The 18174-nt window shown below is 35.7% G+C and overlaps 1 protein-coding gene across 2 annotated transcripts in view; it reads right to left on the reverse strand.

Annotated features, from left to right (window-relative positions):
• Positions 1-4672, reverse strand: part of LOC131072426 (AP-4 complex subunit mu) — an 83473-nt gene extending 78801 nt beyond the window's left edge. The window contains exon 1 of one of the 2 annotated variants that reach the window (XM_058008570.2): positions 4291-4672. In XM_058008570.2, the coding sequence (XP_057864553.1) occupies positions 4291-4348 (58 nt within the window). In that variant the 5' untranslated portion in view covers positions 4349-4672. The remainder of the gene's footprint in view (positions 1-4290) is intronic. The other variant, XM_058008571.2, reaches the window with a different exon arrangement.
• Positions 4673-18174: the final 13502 nt, after the last annotated feature.

Raw genomic sequence — 18174 nt, forward strand, 5'->3', positions numbered from 1 at the left:
AGATATAGATGAATGTTAACTAAATCAAATTTTGTTTTGAATATGCAGGTAAGTGTACAGTAATGTCTGTTATGATGATTAATTCACTAAACATGAATGCCCAACACTTATAATATGTATTCGATCTGCAGTATAAACTGCCTTGGATATTGTTATCAGTCTGTAATATCGAATGACTATTCAGGTCGCTGGGATTATTTCGGCAGAAGAATGCAAGTCATTTATTGATTTCGATGATTGCATTCTTCCATCGAATGAGGATATATATATGAAGCTTAGAACCGATTCATGATTGGTTGTGTCCCTTCAATCATCAAACGGTGTGTCTTAACAGTTAGTAATAATCCGTTTAGTTAGTAAGTACCAACTAACCATTAGTTTGTTTATCAATACAAACATGGATCGAATGGTAATTCAATCGCACCTCCAGCATTTGATATATTAATTCATATATATCTCAAGTTTATCTTAGACAAAGATATTAATTCGTGTCTTATTTCGGCGCTTCAGTTTAATCTGACTAAAGCTACAATATCTTCAACACCATGAAATGACCCAACTTTTTCATCAAATATTCTCCTAGAAAGATCAGGAATTTCTCTTGTTCTATGAAGATGATTCTCATTAAATACCCCTTAGGCATCATTAAGATATCTAGGGCACCAATGGACTTCCAATTTTCTTGTACCCACAAACATAATTCTTTGGGTCCAAGAAAAGTACCTATAAATCTGTAGATCGGGGCTTTCCCCAGGCAGTCATAACCTATTTTCCATCTCTTATCTGGATAATTGCACCTTCACAGGGGGTTTCCATGTGTACATGGTAGCTGTTCTCTTTCTAAGCTAGCAAGAAGGGCTTAATGACTTTTCGTTGTGCAAGATGTCGTCAGAATTATTTCAATGATATTAGATTTCCACAATTCATATTGATTTCTGTAATTGTTTCTGGATTCAATTGTGTGATAGTTTTCGCATCAACGTTTCGGATCACACTCCGTGATCCATCATCAGGAGAAGAATTATTTTAGATAAACCTTATAAATCTGATTTGATTTTGGGGAGGTAGCCATTGTAAAAATTGTGGGCTGAAATTGTCCAGGGAGCAGATAGCCCCCTTAAAGAGACCTCATTTTAATCTACCCAGCCTTTGGCTGAAAATAGACAGATCCTTTCTGGTTTTGTTTTGGTGTAATGTCTTTAAACAGAAAGGAATAGCTCGTCTAAAAACTAGTGGTTGATAAGAGCAGGAGATTAACTGAAGAAAAATAATAAAACAAAATGATTTTTTACTTAGATTATTGAAATAAATAGACTCCAACCCTACTCCTATCTTCGTATACCATTGTTCATGGAAGCAACATTAGGACATTATTGAAGCAACACTTGGAAAGGTTTCAGACTAAACTTGCAGGGTGGAAAGGTAAGTGTTTGTCTCTAGCTAGCAGGATTTTGCTTATCATGACCACTCTTTGGGCTATGCCTTTCTACATGGTGTTGATGATAAGCATGCCAACAAAGTTGGCAAAAAAAATTATATGGAGGCATTTCCAAGGAGAAGAAAATATGCATCTTTTTAAGTGGTAGGTAGTATGTCTGCCAACAGAATGGGAATGCAGATGATAAAAGATTATCATTAATGATTAATGCCCAAGGAAAAATTGTTCTAGAGGATATAGAAGGGAAGAGAAAGTCTCTGGAACAAAAAATTAAGGGCTAAGTATCTCATTAAAGGAAACTAGACAACTCCTATGTTAATCCTATAGGAGAATCAATGCAACAAGTTACAAATCTAACGAATATTGGAGAATATAACACATAACAAAAGATATACCCTAGGAAAACCATTTCAAGAAAAACTTAGCCTCCAAAGCATGCCCAATGTATTATCAGCAACAAATCTAATACAATATAATATTACAGTATCTCAAACCATTGGTTTCATGCCAGCATAACCCCGCAAGTATGAGTGCATTCTCTTTCACCTAAAACCATCGACCCACACATAAAATATAGGCAAGTACAAACCTATAAACCATAAATGGTTTTTAAAAAACATGTACCAAATCCCTAAGCCCAAAAGTGTCACCTACCCCCGTGGCACAAATTCCAACACCCTCCACGTCATGGATAAAAAGACCAACATTATGTCATTAGATGTAATTTGCATGAAAATATTTCATTGGCAAAAACTTGGGCACTCAATTTGGACTTTGCCACCTTTAGCCAAGATTTTTTTGTGGCATGTCATACGTGCACATCATAAGTTGGTCAATTGCAAGGTCCACTTTGTAACTCCCTCTTTGCATGCTCTTGCACGCATCATAGAATATCTTATGCATTTTACAATGTCATAGATGCTCTTACCCATTTTCTATGACATTGACACTCTCTTACACATTACATGTGGCCAACAATGCCACATCAAGTGGGACATCCATTTGTATGTGGGCACATAAAAAATACAAAACAAATAAAATAATAAATTATTAAATACAAACATTACAAATTGCAAGGTGTATAACACCTAGTTCCAACATTCTCTCATTTTTCATATACCTTGCAAGAGAAAAGGGAAAACCAACAAAAGTGAACTAAATGCTAAGGGCTAAGAAGCCCGTAGAAATTGCATCATCTTAACTCCTCTGTGCTCACGAGCTTCATCAAAGAATCTGCAACAATTGCCAAGGTTACAACCATCTCCAACAAAACCCTCTTATCCTCCATCATAATAATTATTTGGAAATTTGGCTTCAAAGGAAAAAGAGGATTTTTCAAGAAACGGATATCACAAAGGAATTACTAAAAAAAATGCAATGGCAATAGGTGAACTCATTAGAGCTTGGGCATCCACAAATCAAAACATAAATTTAACTCATTAGAGCTTGGGCATCCACGGATCAAAACATAAATTTTCAAGATCATGGTGCACACCATTTTCCCAATATTATCGCTGCACCATTTTCCCAATATTATCGCTTAATGGTGAAATTAGGTATTTGACACATTTTTGTTCATATAAATGTTTTTAAAAATATGATTTTTATTTTTATTTTTTGTTTGGGCGGCCCTTGGGTCCTCGAGTTCACCCAGGAGCAGCCTAGGTTCACCCAAGGTCCCACCCACGCACCCTGGGCTCACTGTGGGCCCTTCAATATTTTATCAAATGAGAAAAATATTGAGGAATTGAAGACCCTCTTCTCCACTTTAAGCCCCATTTGCAAACATAAAGTTGAATTCAAAGATGATAAAGAAAGTTGCACCTGGAACAGTTTTAGTGTATATCAACAAAAGAGTTTGCTTATTGATCCTCAGGTCTCTGTGAACTTCAGGGGAGAGCGCTTAGGAGGTTATAATTAGAGGATATGAATTCGGGGGTTGCGGGGTGTGACGGGATTTAAGGGTCTCGTTAACTTTTTTCTTCTTCGCAGCTTAGATTAAGAAAATAAATAAATTATTTCCCTTGCTACATCTGCTTTAAAGGTCTTTTTGGGAGGATTCCTGACCGTGCATCTCTGGAGAAGGAAAAGACTTGAGGGTGAAAACTTTGAAAGTGCCTTGTGCATTCTCTCACCAGTTGAATTGTGGCTGTCTCTATGTTATCTGGTAAGGGTAAATAGTGAGATACAAAGGAGTGCACGAAATAAGAACTCTTTTTTCTCGGCAGGAGTGAGTCAAACCCTGGTATGGTTTCTCTGCAAACATGAGCATAAAAAACTATTACAAAATGTTGCTTTGTCGAAACCAGTTGCCTCCCTTACAACAAAATCAAGCAAGGCAGGCGCAATAAAAGCAAGGGAAAGGAGGTGCCTTGCTAGCCACGATTGGAATCAACGCAACCACAATATAATTAATGAAAATATTCCAAGCATCTATTAATGTCTGTTATTAACAAGCACATTGTATGAAACTGAATTGTCTTTCTTTTATTACTCGTGAATTTCGGGGATGAAAGGGTTCCATGCAGGTTCGGATGTCATTCATGGGACTACGAATAAGGATTGTATATTCCAATTACAGAGTCCTTGAAAAGTCAGCGACGTGTGTTAACGTAATTTTAGTACAGAGCCCTACCATCTTTATGAATTTCACATCACAAACAACTATATAATACTGATAAATTCAGATCTATGCAAGACTGCCCATCAAAAGTCGTTCCCCTGTGTTCTACTCTACTACCAATGATAATCACAACTTATGGCCGACTTTCTGAGATCGCATTAAACAAAATTAAATAAATAGATGCACGGCGTAATTTGGAAAATTTGGATAAGATGATCGAAGCACTTACAATCTCGGAAGACAATGTTGTCTCCCCTCTGTGAGAGCACGAAGAACTGTGAGATCATGTTGCCCTTGCGATCGGAATCAGGATTTGCAGAGAGATGAATAGATTTGAGATTGGTAAGTGGACCCAAAACAAATTTAGTACCCCTGCCTACCCACCAAATCCAACAGCTTCAAATAGAACTCGTTTTGCACACCCTTGTCTTCAAACGGCTCTGCTGTTGTAGTAGTCCCCACAGCTATGGTAGATTCCTGTATTTTATTTACCAACAAAATGATGCAGTATCCAAAAGTTTCACTTGTCGTGGGAGCTACAGGTGGAACCAGGAGCCCGTGACCCTCGCAGGCATTGGAAATACCTTTCCCTTAATTATCACCTTTCCTATCCAAAATAGGCGACTTTGGTGTATAGATAACGTATGTATGAATGTATGTTTTTTAATATATTTTTTATTATTTATTAATATTGTTGAGGACGCATCTATTCTTGTTCCAAAACGGCAGTACGGATTGACTAACACGTGTATTAGTCACGCGTTTTACACGGTTGATTTTGCAATAAACGGCTGTAATTGACTAATACATCGCTATCATGTTGTACGAAAGGCCTATTTTGGAGCCAGAATAGTCGCGGCCCCCAAAAAGTTTAGGTTGTGTTTATTCGGTTGCGGCTATTCTAGCTCCAAAATGGACCTTTCGTACAACGTGATAGCAACGTGTTAGTCAATCGCAGCCATTTATTATAAAATCAACGGTGTAAAATGCGCGACTAACACGCATGTTAGTCAATCTGTACTGCCGTTTTGGAGCCAGAATAGAATTGGGGTCTATTCTGGCTCCAAAACGGTAGTACGGATTGATTAACACGTGTGTTAGTCGCGCATTTTACATCGTTGATTTTGTAATAAACGGCTGGGATTGACTAACACGTCACTATCACGTTGTACGAAAGGTCTATTTTGGAGCCAGAATAGCTTCGGCCCTCCAAAACGGACCTTTCGTGCAGACGCGTCTATTCTAGCTCCAAAACAATAGTACGGATTGACTAACACGCATTTTAGTCGCGCGTTTTACACCGTCGATTATGTAATAAACGGCTGCGATTGCCTAACACGTCGCTATCACGCTATACAAAAGGTCTATTTTGGAGTCAGAATAGTTGTGACCCTTTTGTACAGCATGTTAGCGACAAGTTAGTCAATCGCAACCGTTAATTGCAAAATTGACGATGTAAAACGCGCGACTAACACACGTGTTAGTCAATCTGTACTATCGTTTTGGAACCAAAATAGACGCATCCCCAAGTTTATGGGACTCATATATGGCTAGTCACATGCATAAGCATAAAATCCAAAATAAAATAAATTTGGTAGAATGGTATTAAGTTGTCATGGTTTGCATAAAATCCAAAATAAAATAAATTTAGTAGAATGGTATTAAGTTGTCATGGTTTAGATATTATAATGCTTGTTGAGTCTTCTTAAGATTAGGGATTGGTTCCTCTTTTTTTTAAGCTTAGTAATAAGATTACTGAATCAAAAGAAATATTATCAAAATCAAAAGAAATTTTATCAATATTAAAAAAAAGAGTTAAATAAGAAAAAATGATTTTACGAAGGAAATGTTTTTTTATGAAATTTGTTTTTAGAGTGTTATTCTTAATGATTTTTACCTTTTGGTTTATTATTGTAGATTTTTTTCATTTTCATTAATAAGAAGAAGAATTGAATTTAGAAGAAAAAACGTAATTATTAAAAAAAATGTTTTTTTTTTTTATTGGATTAAAGACTTTGGGATAGCCTTATTGACAAGGAAGTTGGCACCATTGAAGGTTCCGGTTTGCTCCAGTTTTTCTGCCAGTTGTTGTCTCTCTATCACTGCCTCTGAAGAGTTATAGTGTGTTGATAAACAATGTCCAACTACATTTAATTTTGGTAATGATGCCTTCTACATGAAATTCTAGAGTATTGTCATCCTTGTTCTGTTGTGGTATTATTGTTACAATTGTTTTGTTGAAAATGCTCTTGATAGTTCAGTTGTAACCCCTTGTTACAACTGATAGGCTTTTGTTTTCAGCTATTTAACTGTAGGTTTATTTTTATCTTTGTATTTTCATTCTTAATCCAATTAAAAAAAAAAGGTAGTTGTAGACGCCTAAAACATTCCCTAGTCTCTATCACCTAGTCCTAATCAATCAATTTCATCACCTTGACAAGTCCCCTTCACTTAAGGTCTTCCACACCTAATTAAATTATTTAATTAAACACCTTTTCATCTCCTCACGATAAGTAAATAAATAATTACCTATTTCCACCTATTTTCCACCTCACATATGGTTAAAATAATTAAATAATATTATTATTTAATTAAGTCTATATTTTCTCAAGACATTCTATCAATAAAAGTGACCTAGAAACACTTATTCTTAAAGTTCCACTATTCCTTCCACCAAACCCAATGATATAATTTCATTACATGGACATGTCCCTTATTTCCCTCATGGTCACAACCACTTACTAAATTTAGTAAGTTCATTCTAATTATGCACAAAATCATTGTCTCCATCCTCTCCTACATCCCAAAGAAGTCCTCTCAAGCATACTTTGCCTTTAATCTCATCTTCAAATCTTGACCATCCATTCCTCCTTCCAAAATTCTATAAATTAAGGCTCTCTTGTCCATTTCAATCCTAATCAATCCATTATCATTTTGTGCCAAATACATGATGTTAAATCAAGCAACTTTGAGCAAAGGAGCATCCACGTATCACCTTGTCATTGAATTAAACCAAATCACAGTGAAGATTATGGTAACATTTGAGTTGTTTTTTTTTTTTAATTTGTTTTTAAAATAAGTGCTACCATTAATGGGGATAGCTCCCTATATTGCTTGAGACTATGAAAAATTACATATAGTTTTAGACAAGAGAAACCCACTCGTCTATGCACACCCGGCATTTTCTTTACAAATAGACCCCAAATTACATAAACATCCAAAATTATCATCCCACACTAACCAAATAGACCCAAAATTCTCATCCGACACTACCCTGACATTACACCTGCCCCCCAATGGCTTGATAGATCACAGCATTGAATTCACCAATGCAGATTGCATTACGGGTGGAGTTCTCCGGAAGCCACCAATCATCAAACTCAGTTACCCTTCGAAAAGGTTCCATATTTCCATTGAATACAACACACCTAAATATCTCCCACGCATTCTCTCTGAATGTATTCAATCTCTCGCGCTCTTCCTTCCATACTTCCCTGTGGGCCATCTCACGAATGGTGTCACTATCTACAGATTCCTCATCCTCTGCAGAATCCTCACGATCCTCCCCATCCTCATTGCCCTCTTCTTCGCCATCATCCTCCAAGTTAGAGGGTAAGTAGTTTTCAAACTGGAAATATATTTTCAATATGCTCACTTTGACTTCTTTCCTCCATACTCAGAATGGCATTGGCAACACTATCCGCAATAAATGGTTTTATTAACCCTGCAAGCAGTTCAACCACACACTCCCCTGAGTCGATGATATCCACCAAAGGCAGGAGAATGGCTTCCAACACCATAGCATCACACCAATGTCTATCAAAATTTAGAGTGATGCCCACGAGCCCCCGAACAGAATCATATACATAATCTTTAGTGCGAAACAAGTTTCTCAACTGCATATTCAGTGTGTTTTCGCAATTCACGCAACTAACCCTTCCAAAATATGCCATTGCCCAAATTTGTCTCTGCAAAGCTCCTGAAACAGCACTCGTACTTTCCTATTTTGCCTTTGTCAGACGCCTTCGCCATATAAGGTTGTGATTTGTGATGTCAATCAAATGAGCCCTGCCCATATCCTGTTGGGATCTCCCATTCTGCAAAATGCCATTATCGATGCAGTAGCAACTTCTAGGCATCATGATGGATTGTTTGGGGACCATGTGATCCTGCCACCAAAGGGACAATTTCCTGCTCGCAGTCTCAGACTCGTACTTCACCAGTATTTATCAAGGTGCCACCAAAGGGACAATTTCCTGCTCACAGTCTCAGACTCGTACTTCACCAGTATTTATCAAGGTGCCACCACAATGCCCCGGTAACCGATAGGGTCCAAAAGGTCGAAGACATGCTACCCGATCCCCTGTTGAGGATATCTTTGGCAGTCCTTCAGACATTGTCCTTTGATGTCCTCCGCTATAGATGTATGGTAAAAGTAAACAAGGTCATCATATTCTCCCACACTGAGGTTCGCAAGGTAATCAGCCACCTGATTCCCTTCTTTGCAGACATGCCCAATCTCATAGCTCTCAATTTTCTTAAGATGCTCTTTTATCATGGGAACCCATTTAATAAGCTTCCAGTTATGAAAACTTGACCGACTGATCCCATCTATTATTATCTGTGAGTCGCCCTCAATTATGATTCTAGAAATTCCTTGCCTAACACAAAGACGTAGTCCTGCTTCCAGTGCACGAATCTCTGCTTCATTGTTTGTGGCAACTCCAATGCCACCAAACAGCCCATGAAGGATATTGCCCTGATCATCTCGGATTATGGCTCCAATACCTGATACCCCCAGATTCCCCTTACTGGCATCGTCGAAGTTCAATTTTGTCCAACTCCTTGGAGAGGTTTTCCATCTTATGGTATTTCTATCAGGGCACTTCAATGGGGGCACATATACTTGAGGCTCTTTTAGGACCCATCTCTTCTCCATTTGTGCATCCCAATTAGTGTATATTTTGGTCCTGCCTATTATTTTCTTTCCATTCATTACTTCTTATATTGCGGTTTTGATCTTTTCCACCAGCATTCCCTGTGACAATGATGTCTCCTTGAAAATCCTCTTGTTCCTTTCTTTCCAGATATGCCATACTACTAGGGAAGGTCCAATTAACCATATATCACACCATTTTGTCTTTTGATTGTCTGGCCATGCAAGAATGAAGTCAAAGAGCCTTTCATTTTTAACAGTCACCCAATTAATAATTTCAAGGAACCAGTTCCAACAACATTTGAGTTGATTGTTTGATGTTATTATGTTATTCAAAACTTCATTTTGAGCTACATCTAGAGGGTTTGCTTTAGTTTGAATAAGAAGTTTACATTCTAGTTTGATTCCATCTGAATTAAGTCTTGTCTTTGGTATTGCAATAGATTTTTAAAGTTACTATCAATCAAGATATTAAATTGGTGCATTTGTTCCCTGAATCTAAGCATTTTATGCAATAGTTGTTTTTAATTTACTTTTATATTATTCATTAAGGTATATATACCTTACCTCTATATATGTGAATATATATTTTCTAAAATGAAGTATCCAGAGATTTATTGCAGGCCAAAACCTATATTATTTAAATATTTATAAGAGTGCATTTAAGTAATGATACTAACTATAAAGGAGAAAAGTGCAATCTTTGTCCTTTTACACTCTTGATTTGTATTGATTTTTTACCTTGTTGAATAAGTATAATGTCATAATGCTCCATTTCTCATGTTTTGTAGATGGCTAACCATTATTAAGCATATTCTATCCTATATCCCATTATCTCAACCATGGAACTAAACCAATCTAATTCACAAGGCTTTTCCCCTTCTAGATTAGATTATAGATTTAATTTTATCTCAACATGCAAATTTTTATTTACCACCTTTTCAAAGTTAAAATTTATTTCTATTATAATTAACTTGATTATTTAATGTTGACTTGTGTGTCAATATATTTTAAATTGGATGCATGTTTTTATGAAAAAGGGGTAAAATGAGTTTTGAGGGGGTCATAGAACCCTTTACAACCAGCAATGTATCAACAAAATATTTTCAAAAAAATAATGAAACTACAACAAGTTGAATAGAAGACAAAACAAAACACAAAACAAAAAAAAACACCAACCAAATACTAGAGACCTATAAATTTTTCAATATGTTTGTAGCTTCTAATTTCTATCTATGGAAAGTATCACGTAAGTACCACAAAGTTCTACAACTCTCTTTTTCTTCTTCATGGATTCTTTTCTTCTTGCTCCTCATCTTAGCACTAGGACTTGCCTTTGTTAGGATTAAGGTGTTATCTATAATGAAAAATCCTATGACATGGTCCCAACATCCTTGGAAAGTGTCCTAAGGCGCTTAGAGTGTATTCTCACTATTGTTTGTAATAAATTCATGAGGGGTGATTGGTTCCACTAATAGTAGTAAAGGTGGGTTGTGAACACATATATTTAATATTATTTTCCCCACATTTGGATGCCTAAATTGAGATAAGTAATGACTTAGGAAGAGGAAAAATGAGTGTCCTTTGGGCTTCTCCAAGTTGGGGCTTGGAAGATGCAACATGTGTCTTTTGGGTTTTTGTCATTTTTTATGTTTAATGTAATGTTTATCTTGCAAGATTGGGTAGCCAAGTTGGAGGGAAAGTATTGGAGCCAAAAATATTGCCCTTTCACCTTTGATGGAGATAATCCAAGGTTTGTGGTTGTCAGAATGAAGAGTATTCTTTGGACACCTTGTTTGGTAGTTTTGGATCTCTTACTATTCTATAAATTTGGCTCTTTCGATTTAGAAAGTATGCAGAACAGCTGAATGTAGAGTTAATTTGTAAGAACAAGGATAGGTGGGATGTTGCAAAATATTTTTGTAAATATGGTGTTAGCATATTGTGTTGTCATTAATGTCAACCCTTAGTGGTGTGATGCCTTTGATGCTTTCACTCATATGTTGATGAATAGTGATGATAATGAAGTTCATTATTGGATGTCATGCCTTCTTTACAAAGGATGTATTGTGTATCATGACGACATATTAAGATGAGGATTCGAAGAATTAGGTTGATAATTATAAGTATTAAGATGAGGATTAGAAGTATGTGTTGAGAATCAAGGTGAAGAAATCTTGCAATATTAAATTTCTTATGTGATTATAAATCTGAAACTAAATCTAAATTGAACATGTGATTGCACCATTGAAAAAAAACATAAAAACAAACATACCAAAAGAGACACCAGATTTACGTGGAGAAACCCTTTTGGGAAAAAACTCTGACAAAGAATGAGGGCAAGTATATTATTATTCTTCAAAAGAGAGAACACCACAAAAATACACTTCACTACACTTCTCCAAATGATTTTGAAACTACTTGGAAACAATGACCAACTGATGATTAAACAACTATGTCTCGACTCCCTTTTATAGCCAAATGGGAAAGGAAAAACCATTGTTGTTTTCCCAAAACAAGGGGCAAAAACCACTTGCAAAAACTCATGTGCCTTGGAGAATGAGTAGAAAATAGGCATAAAAAAATAATAAATAAATTTTCAAGTGAGTCCTCATGAGTTCCAAATCCAAATCCACTTAGACTTTACACATTTTGAGTGCTATGAAGCTTGCGGTGACTGTTCAGAAACCCAAATGGATACCTTTTCTCCTACCAAACTTGATCTCCTTATGTATGATCATTCATGTCTCATTATGGATGTGGTAAGGAATTTATTTTATCATTTTTTATTTATATTTATCACCCCCTTCATGTTGACATCTTGAAAATGCAATTACAAATAGCCATAAAGTACAAATATTTAATATTTTCCTCACAAGTCCTAGAGAACACTTTCCAAAGAACATGGAGACATGTGAATGGCTTAGGATTGTAAGGTTAATGTCACCTTATCCTAATATTCTCCTACTTGACATTATACATTGCAATTACATCCAAGAGATACATAAAATAAAATCAAGTACAATGATTAAGGCCCATGGCCTTCTTGCACAAAGAGAATTTTTTTGTGGTCATTGGCTTTGCAAGAGAATCTACAACATTATTCAAAGTGTCAAAATTTTATATCAATACCTTACCATTATCAACCATTTTTCACATAAAGGTGATACTGAACATCAACATGATTATTACGAGCATGATACATAGGATTCTTGGCCAAACATATGGCACTCTTATTGTCACATTCGATCCTCACGGTCTTGCAATCAAAACCAATGCCAATACTAAGTTTTTGTAACCACATCGCCTCCTTAAAGGCATGAGTAGTAGCTATATACTATGCTTCAACGGTGGACAAAGCAACTATGGGTTGCATCTTACTCATCAAACTCATTGCTCCTCTAACATTAATGCATATCCATTAGTGGACCTTCGACTATCCAAGTCACCTACCCAATCTACATCAACAAAACAATGTATGTCTAATGGCTTAGGTGCATCATCGATACCATGATAAACTAAATAATAATAAAAAGAACCTCACAAATATCTAAACACCCGCTGAACAAAAGCCCAACACTCTTTACCAGGATTAGACATAAACCTGCTAAGAACTCCCACTACTTGGGCTATATTTGGTCTAGTACAAACCATTGCATACATCAAACTCCCAATGACACTAGCATACGGAACCTTAGACACACAGTCATGATAATCACTAGAACTCAGACACGTGTCTAAACTCAACTTAGTACCAATTGGAAAAGGAATACTAACTAGCTTACAATTCATGCATATTAAACCTCTACAAAATAGTATCAACGTACTTACTCTAGCTTAACCAAATCTTTATGTGGGCCTAATATCTACTAATCTTCATCCCAAGAATATATTTTGCAACCCCCAAGTCTTTCATATCAAATGTTCCATAAAGTTGAGCCTTAAGTTCTCTAATCATCACCTTACTTGCCCATGAACAACATGTTGTCAACATACAAGACAATGATTAGCGTCTGATCATCAATAACCTTAATATAAATGGAATGATCTTCCTCACTCCTCTTATAACCCAACTTCAATACAAAAGTATCAAACTTATAGTACCACATCCTAGGTGACTGTTTCAAACCATACATAGATCTCTTTAACCTATAAACTAGTTGTTCTTTCCCTTTCACAACAAAACTGTCAAGCTATCGCATATAAATATCCTCCTCAATATCCCCATGCAAGAAAGAAGTTTCAAAATCCATTTTCTCTATTTTAAAATCACAAGTAGTAGAAACGGACACTAGGAATCTAATAATAAGTCAATTTTGCAACAAGAGAGAAAAATTCACCAAAATCAACTCCCTCGCTCTAGGAGTAGCCCTTGGCCACCAGTCTAGCCTCATATCACTCTAACTATCCATCTACTCCAAAATTATTTTTAAATACCTATTTGCATCCAACAGGATTCCTTCCTTTGGGAAAACTTATGAAATCCCAAGTGTCACAACTGTCTAAGGTCATCATCTCCTCCTACATGGCCTACATCCAAGACTCGCTTTCTTTTGTACAGAGAACCTCCCTGAAGGATCTAGGTTCATTGCCAGTACTTAACAAAGCCAATATACAACAGAAATCTAGTGGCCTATACCTATAAACTAGATTTATTTGCCTTATGGATATCCTCAAGGTAGGAGTAGTGGGCTCAATCTATTCATCTTCCTCTATATGCTCATCCTACACATCATCTAAACCCTTTGAACCCTATTTTTCTTCTTCTCCATCCTCAGATACATCTATCTTTTCTTACACATGTGCATCTTCTAGCTTTTCAATCTTTGCTTCAAAGTGCCTTGTCTTTGTCTTCTCGTTTGGTTGTTCTTCGCTTGAGTAAGCTCTAAACTCCCTGAAAAATAACATCTATAGAAAGAATCACTTTTTGGGTTAAAGGATCCCAAATCTTATAACCTTTTATATTCTCATTGTAACCAACGAAGATGTATTTCTAAGCTTTTGGATCTAGTTTAGATCACTTCTCCTAAGGCACATGAACAAAAGCCTCATAGCCAAAGACCCTTAAGCGTGCAATCGACAGTTTTTTGCATGTCCACACTTCATAAGAAGTTTTGTCAATAAGAGTTGAACAAGAAGATCTATTAATCAAATAACAAGTAGTACCAACAACTTCTGCCCAAAATCATCCATCAAGCATAGCACCACTCAATATGTTCCTAGCTCTTTCCATTATGGTTTGATTCATTATTTATGCTACCCCATTTTGTTGGGGAGTGTAAGGAGTAGTCTTTTTCCGAACAATACCTACATGCTTACAAAACTCATCAAGTTCCCTTGAAGAGTATTCACCCCCGTTGTTAGTCCTCAACACTTTTATCTTATTATTTGATTGTTTTTCCACTAAGGCCTTAAATTCCTTAAACTTAGTGAAAACTTCAAATTTAGAATGCATAAAATACATCTAAGTGTATCTCAAGAAATCATCAATGAATGAAACATAGTGGAAACATAGTACCAAGATTTACCCAAAGATACAACATCCACTGAACCAAACACATCCAAATGAATAATCTCTTATGATCACTTTGCCTTATGAATTCCTTTAGGAAATGATGATCTATTTTGTTTACTAAACACACGATGCCCACAGAAATCATTTTTTCCAACTAAATAATCAGAAAGACCATCAACCAAGTTTTTATTTAGAATCATCCTAAGACCTTTTTTACCAATGTGACCCAATCTCTAGTGCCACATTATACATGTATTTTCATTGCTAGTTACATTGGAAGAGTTAAAAAAAGTAGAGGCATTAAGCCTAAATGAAGTTCTTATTCGAGATCCTTTAGCTATCACCAAACTCCCTCTTACCAACCTGCAACCAAACTTGTCAAATGTCACATGCACTCCAGAATCATTCATCTTGGATACAAAAAGAAGATTTCTCACAATTCTTGGAACATACAAAACATTATCAATATTTATTATTCTTCCATCATTGAAACACAACTTTACATTTTCTTTACCAACAACCTTTTTTGAACTACTGTCACCAAGGAAAACATCTCCTCCATCATATGTTTTGTAAGAGGAAAACCACTCCTTGTGACTAGTCATGTGGTAGGAGGCACCTAGATCAATAAGCCAAGCATCATCACTAACAATGTTAGCAAAAGTAAACAAAGCATCAGAATCATCATCGAAGGACTTTTCTGTGGAGGAATTAACATTCTTTTTCTTAACTCTACATTCCTTCTTCACATGCCCTCTTTTTCGACATGTTTAATAGTTCACTCTACTCTTTCCAGGGATCTTTAATCGTCCTTTATACTTATCCCTCTTTTTATCCCCTTCGGGTCCTTTCTCTTTGGACCTTCCTCGCACAAGCAAGGCATCTTGGGAGCCAACATTCATAGACTTTCTTCTCACTTCTTATGAAAGAATTATGAAAATCAAGGTGTCCATCTCTGGCTCTATACTACCACCACTAATAGCAACAATCAAAATTTCTCAATATTTGGGGAAAGGTCAAAGAAATAAGATACATTTATCTTTATCTTCTAATTTAACATCTATTGATGAAAGTTGGCTTATAATCACATTAAAAGCATTTAAATGATTTGTAATAGATTCAACCTTTTTCATTTTCAAATAATATAGCCTTCTTTTCAAATATAACTTATTGGACAAACTTTTAGATTGATAAATGTCCCCAATCTTCTTGCACAACTTGTATGTGGTGTCTTTTGTGGAGACATTCAAGAGGACGAAATTGGTTAAGACGCAATTGAATGGTTCCTCATGCCTTCTTGTTCAATTTCTTCCAAGCATCATCATCTAAAGTAGATTCCTCTAGTTTATTTTCATGTGAAACTAGCAACCACTTATCTCTTTCCTTCAAAACATCTTCCATTTTCAGTTTCCACATCTTCCAACTAGTGTCATTAAATTTATCATTTTTTTTGCGAGAAGTAGAAGCCATGACTTTCAATACTCTTCTCAAATCTACGAACCATGTAACAAAATCTCCCATTGCAACAAAAAAACCTTCAACACTTGAAAATAAAGGCATCCCCCTCTCAGTAAAACTGTAAGCTATGATACCAAATGTTGAGAATCAAGGTGAATAAATCTTGCAATATTAACTTTCTTATGTGATTACAAATTTGAAAAGATTGCCAAATCTGAAACTAAGTCTAAAATGAACATGTGATTGCATCATTCAACATAAAATATAAAAATAACCATACCAAAAGAGACCAGATTTACATGGAGAAACCCTTTCGGGAAAAAGGTCTACTAGAGAATAAGGGCAATTATATTATTACTCTTCAAAAGAGAGAACACCATAATAATGCATTTATCCAAATGATCCTAGTATTACTTTGAAACAATAACTAACTGATGATTAAACAACTATGCCTTGGCTCCCTTTTATAGCCAAATGGGAAAGGAAAAACCATTATTGTTTTCCCAAAACAAGGGGCCAAATCCAATTACAAAAACCCATGTCTTGGACAATGAATAGCCAATAGACATAATAAATAAATAAACAACTCTTCAAGTAACTCTTCATGGGCACCAAACCCAAATCCACTCAGACTTTACACATTCTGAGTTCTCTAAAGCTTGCAATGATGGTTCAGAACCCCAAATGGACACCTTTTCTCCTCCCAAACTTGATCTCCTTATGCATTACCCTTCATGTCTCATTATGGATTTAGGAAGGAGTTTATTTTATCTATTTTGATTTATATTTATCATCGTTTCATGTTCACCTCTTGAAAATGCAATTACAAATAGCCATAAAGTACAAATATTTAATATTTTCCTCGCATGTTCTAGGGAACACTTTCTAAAGAATATGGAGACATATGGATGGATAGAGAATGCAAGGTTAATGTCACATTATCTTAATAGTATGATGATGAGTTTGATATGATACTATGTAAGGAATTGATGTTGCAAAGATGTTCTGGTCTTCGCATATTGTTGAAAGTATGAGAATGCATGGTGTGATACTATTTACTGTCTGGGAGAATGCTCAACATCTTTATAGAGTTGAAGATATGGACTTGCAGTTTGGAATTAGCTTGTATGTGTCGGTAATGATGTGTATTTATCTTTTCATGACACTGGAGTTGTTGCAGATGGTTCCGGTAATTGTTGTATATAGATAGTTTGGTTGTATAATAGACCAATCTAGGAAATACTTTGCATTTATCTGAATTTATGTGTTTGCTACAATAGTTTGGTAGATATCATTATGTTTTCTATGCAATGTCTTAGTTCAAGTTTCAAGTGTTGATGTTTACCGCAAGTATGATCACTAATGTTCTATCTCAAGACTATGTTTTCTAGCGTACTTGGTATGTAATGTTGTATTTGCTTAATTGCACCAACTTAGTTGAATGTGACAATATGAAAGAATGGTATAGAAATTATTTTTAAAAAATATTATATTGTCCTATGCTTTGTATCCATGTTCCTGATCATTTCAAAACTATTTGTTAACCAGATTGAATGTCTTAGAAGGATAAGTGGTTTTTTGATTGACCTAGAATGCTTGTGTTAATGTATCATGGTTTTTCCAACATGGAGAGTTGTCCTAAGGTGTTTTTGGTCTATTATATCTCTTAGCTTGGTCTACATTTACTTCCCTTCCACCGTGGAAGTGTTTGGGGACGACCTCCTTGGGGGATGCATGTTTTATGCCTACATGATTCATCTTGGTCAACTTGGAGTATGCACACCACTACTATGATTTTTTTGCAATCATGAAAATATTTTTAAAGATTGAATTAGGTCATGTTTATCATTTAGATTGGACCACAGTTGGTTTCCTTTCTTTGTTGATATTGTTGGGGCTGATCTCTTGGATAGTGCACGTCTCAACATACTTGGTCAACCTAGTGAAGGTTATTGATGTTTGTAGAGGATATAAATGAAAGATAAATTTAGTTGTAATGTGTGGATAGGAGTGTGGATGTGTGTGGTGGTTGTGGTAGTTATGAAGTTTGCACAAAACAACTTTATGCATACTAGAAGTAGTTAGCTAAAGGTATCTACATTCAGATAAGTCCAAAAGTTTGCTAGAAGCATTGAGTCAAAGGCAGTCGATGGTGCAGAATTGTTGTGGTAGAATTTATTAATTTATTCATGTTATTATGAGGT

This window comes from Cryptomeria japonica, chromosome 8 (genome assembly GCF_030272615.1).
Source record: "Cryptomeria japonica chromosome 8, Sugi_1.0, whole genome shotgun sequence".
Lineage (NCBI taxonomy): Eukaryota > Viridiplantae > Streptophyta > Pinopsida > Cupressales > Cupressaceae > Cryptomeria > Cryptomeria japonica.